Genomic DNA, 2885 nt, shown 5'->3' on the forward strand with positions numbered 1-2885 from the left:
CATTTTTTTTCAATTATAAAATAAAATAAATAATTATTTTCTCCAAAACGATTTTTCAACTTTATTTTTAAAAATACGATTTTTTTTTTGGGATTAACAGCAAGTTCGCCCCCCGATGAACTCTATAATTTATATAGAGCTCGCCGCCCCCTCTCCCGGCGAGCTCTATGATAAAATCGGAGATAAAAGCAGGTTTATTGGAGATCAAGCAGCCACAACTTCTCTAATTACTTTCTTCCTCACTGTTAACGTTATCGCTACGATGTCAAGAAATCTATTGTTATCCATTCATTACGATGGTGAAATAATGTATGATGAAGAAGGTATCATGTCATATACGGGAGGTACGAACGCAGGTCTATATGATAATATATCGGCGGACGATGGTCGGTCCGAGCATCCCACATCTCATGCCAGCCACCAAGCAGATGCGGGAACCACTCGCCGCGACCGAATCTCCCATCCAGCCTGTGCATGTCGTCAATGTTCAGTGGCCTAGTGGGAATGTGCTGCAGGCCACCGAACTGACGTACTACCCGGTCCACCTGATGCCACTCGACGATAGCGAAGCGCAGCAGTGGACAGACAACTGCCGCCGAGGCATTCGCCTCTGCTATCGCCAGTGGAACAAGCCCAACCAACTGCGGGTCAGCATATGGAGTCCACTCAACCTATTCACAGAACACAGATGCACGACGAAATTGAGATAATCATATGCAATAGGTACAATAGTTAACTAAACATTAATTTCTTAAAATTAAACATTAATAATGTACATTCAGCATCCCAATCCCGTTCAGCGTACGCTTGTCCTGCCTTAGCCTGCTCTCGCCTGTGGCATTGTCCGGCCGGTACTGAACCCACCTACACAACCAACAACCATAATATTTTAGCCTTTATTATTAATGAACAACTTAGTAACGAGTTGAATAACTTTGGTAAGTGTTTATAATACTTCTCGACCAGGGGAAAGCGACCAGTATCAAACCCATCAGGCCATACTAACGGAATACGGTGGTAGGCCCAAGAAAGCATCAAGCTGACGCATCCTCCCATAATCGGATCTCTGTTAGCAGAACCATTATGACTTTCAAGACCGTTATCCATTAAGTTAACATTACGAACTTTAACATTAGACCCCTCCTGACTACCCTCAGGTGGCATATTTAGATCCACCATCGTCCTTTTGATAGTTCGTCTAACAACGCCACTCGTCGGACTATCATCGACAGTATCTGCAGATGATCCTCGGCCACCAAAGTCAACAAAAAACACGTATAATTCCAAAAGATGAATATTGGTCCATCGATTGTGCCACGACCTTATAAGCTGTACGTCCTCGTCGTCGCGCAACCGGTACCTAATTCAAAATAATAGAAATATCGCTCACAACAATGGTCTGATAAATATACTAGTAACAGAGACAAAGACAACACAACTATAATATACCTTTTATAAAACAAATTGGCATCTAACTCGATCGGATATCTGTAGTAATTTTTTTTCACCCTTTTAGATTCCTGCTATTCGAGGGCATGCAATATCAAATTCTTCAAGGCTGTTAAACTGTTGACTTCCAGTGTCATATACATAATTATCGGTTGGCCCGATTTAGAAACAATTGAACCTATGCACTATCATTCTTCAAAGCTGTTAAACTGTTGACTTCCGGTGTCATATACGTAATTATCGGCTATCCCGATCTAAAGACAATTGAACATTCTTCATCATACACTATTTCACCATCGTAATGAATGGATAACAATGGATTTTCTGACATCGTAACGATAACGTTAACAATGAGGAAGAAAGTAATTAGAGAAGTTGTGGCTGCTTGATCTCCAATAGGCTTGCTTTTATCTCCGATTTCATCATAGAGTTCACTGGGGGCGACGAACTTGCTGTTAATCCAAAAAAAAAAAATCGTATTTTTGAAAATAAAACTGAAAAATCGTTTTGGAGAAAATAATTATTTATTTTATTTTATAAATGGAAAAAAATCCCATTTCTGTGTATGCCTTATACTAAGACAGAACCTACCAAATGGATGGGCTAAAGAAATTCTAAGTGATGCTGAAAGCTTAACAGAAGAAAAAGTAGATGAAGTTATGAATGAATATCTAAAGGATTTTGAAGAGGGTTTATTAGAAAGCAAAGAATGTTGGCCTCTAGCACATTCTGCATACATAGTCTCAAAAGCTGGTGTGAATGCATACACAAGGATTCTTGCAAAGAAGCATCCATGTTTTTGCATCAATGCTGTTTGTCCTGGCTATGTCAAAACTGATATCAACTACAATACTGGTCTTCTTAGTGTTGATGAAGGTGCTCAAAGTGCTGTTAGGTTGGCTCTCCTACCCAACGGAGGTCCTTCTGGTCTTTTCTTCTTTAGAAGTGAAGTTGATCCATTTTGATCAAGTTAATATTTGTATAAACTTAATTAGTTGGATTAGAAATTTACATTCCATAATAGTAATTTATGGAGCAATGTAATAAATGTAGGGCTACTTTAGGCTAATCCTATATTTTAGACAATATTAAAACTTTTTTTTCAAATTATTATTATTTTCATTATTTTATTATTCTTTTATTTTGTTCAATTTCAAGTTTCAAATTATTATAACCCTCACTATGATTACTATAATTAGTTAATTACTATTTTTTCTTAATTAGTTAAATTTACATTCCATAATAGTAATTTATGGAGCAATGTAATAAATGTAGGGCTACTTTAGGCTAATCCTATATTTTAGACTTTAGACAAACTTTTTTTTCAAATTATTATTATTTTCATTATTTTATTATTCTTTTATTTTGTTCAATTTCAAGTTTCAAATTATTATAACCCTCACTATGATTACTATAATTAGTTAATTACTATTTTT

The 2885-nt window shown here is 36.6% G+C and overlaps 1 protein-coding gene across 1 annotated transcript in view; it reads left to right on the top strand.

Annotated features, from left to right (window-relative positions):
- Positions 1-2548, top strand: part of LOC107634964 ((+)-neomenthol dehydrogenase-like) — an 11336-nt gene extending 8788 nt beyond the window's left edge. The window contains exon 5 of the mRNA XM_016338302.2: positions 2034-2548. Within this exon, the coding sequence (XP_016193788.1) occupies positions 2034-2414 (381 nt within the window). The 3' untranslated portion in view covers positions 2415-2548. The remainder of the gene's footprint in view (positions 1-2033) is intronic.

The sequence above is a fragment of the Arachis ipaensis genome, chromosome B04 (assembly GCF_000816755.2).
Source record: "Arachis ipaensis cultivar K30076 chromosome B04, Araip1.1, whole genome shotgun sequence".
NCBI lineage: Eukaryota > Viridiplantae > Streptophyta > Magnoliopsida > Fabales > Fabaceae > Arachis > Arachis ipaensis.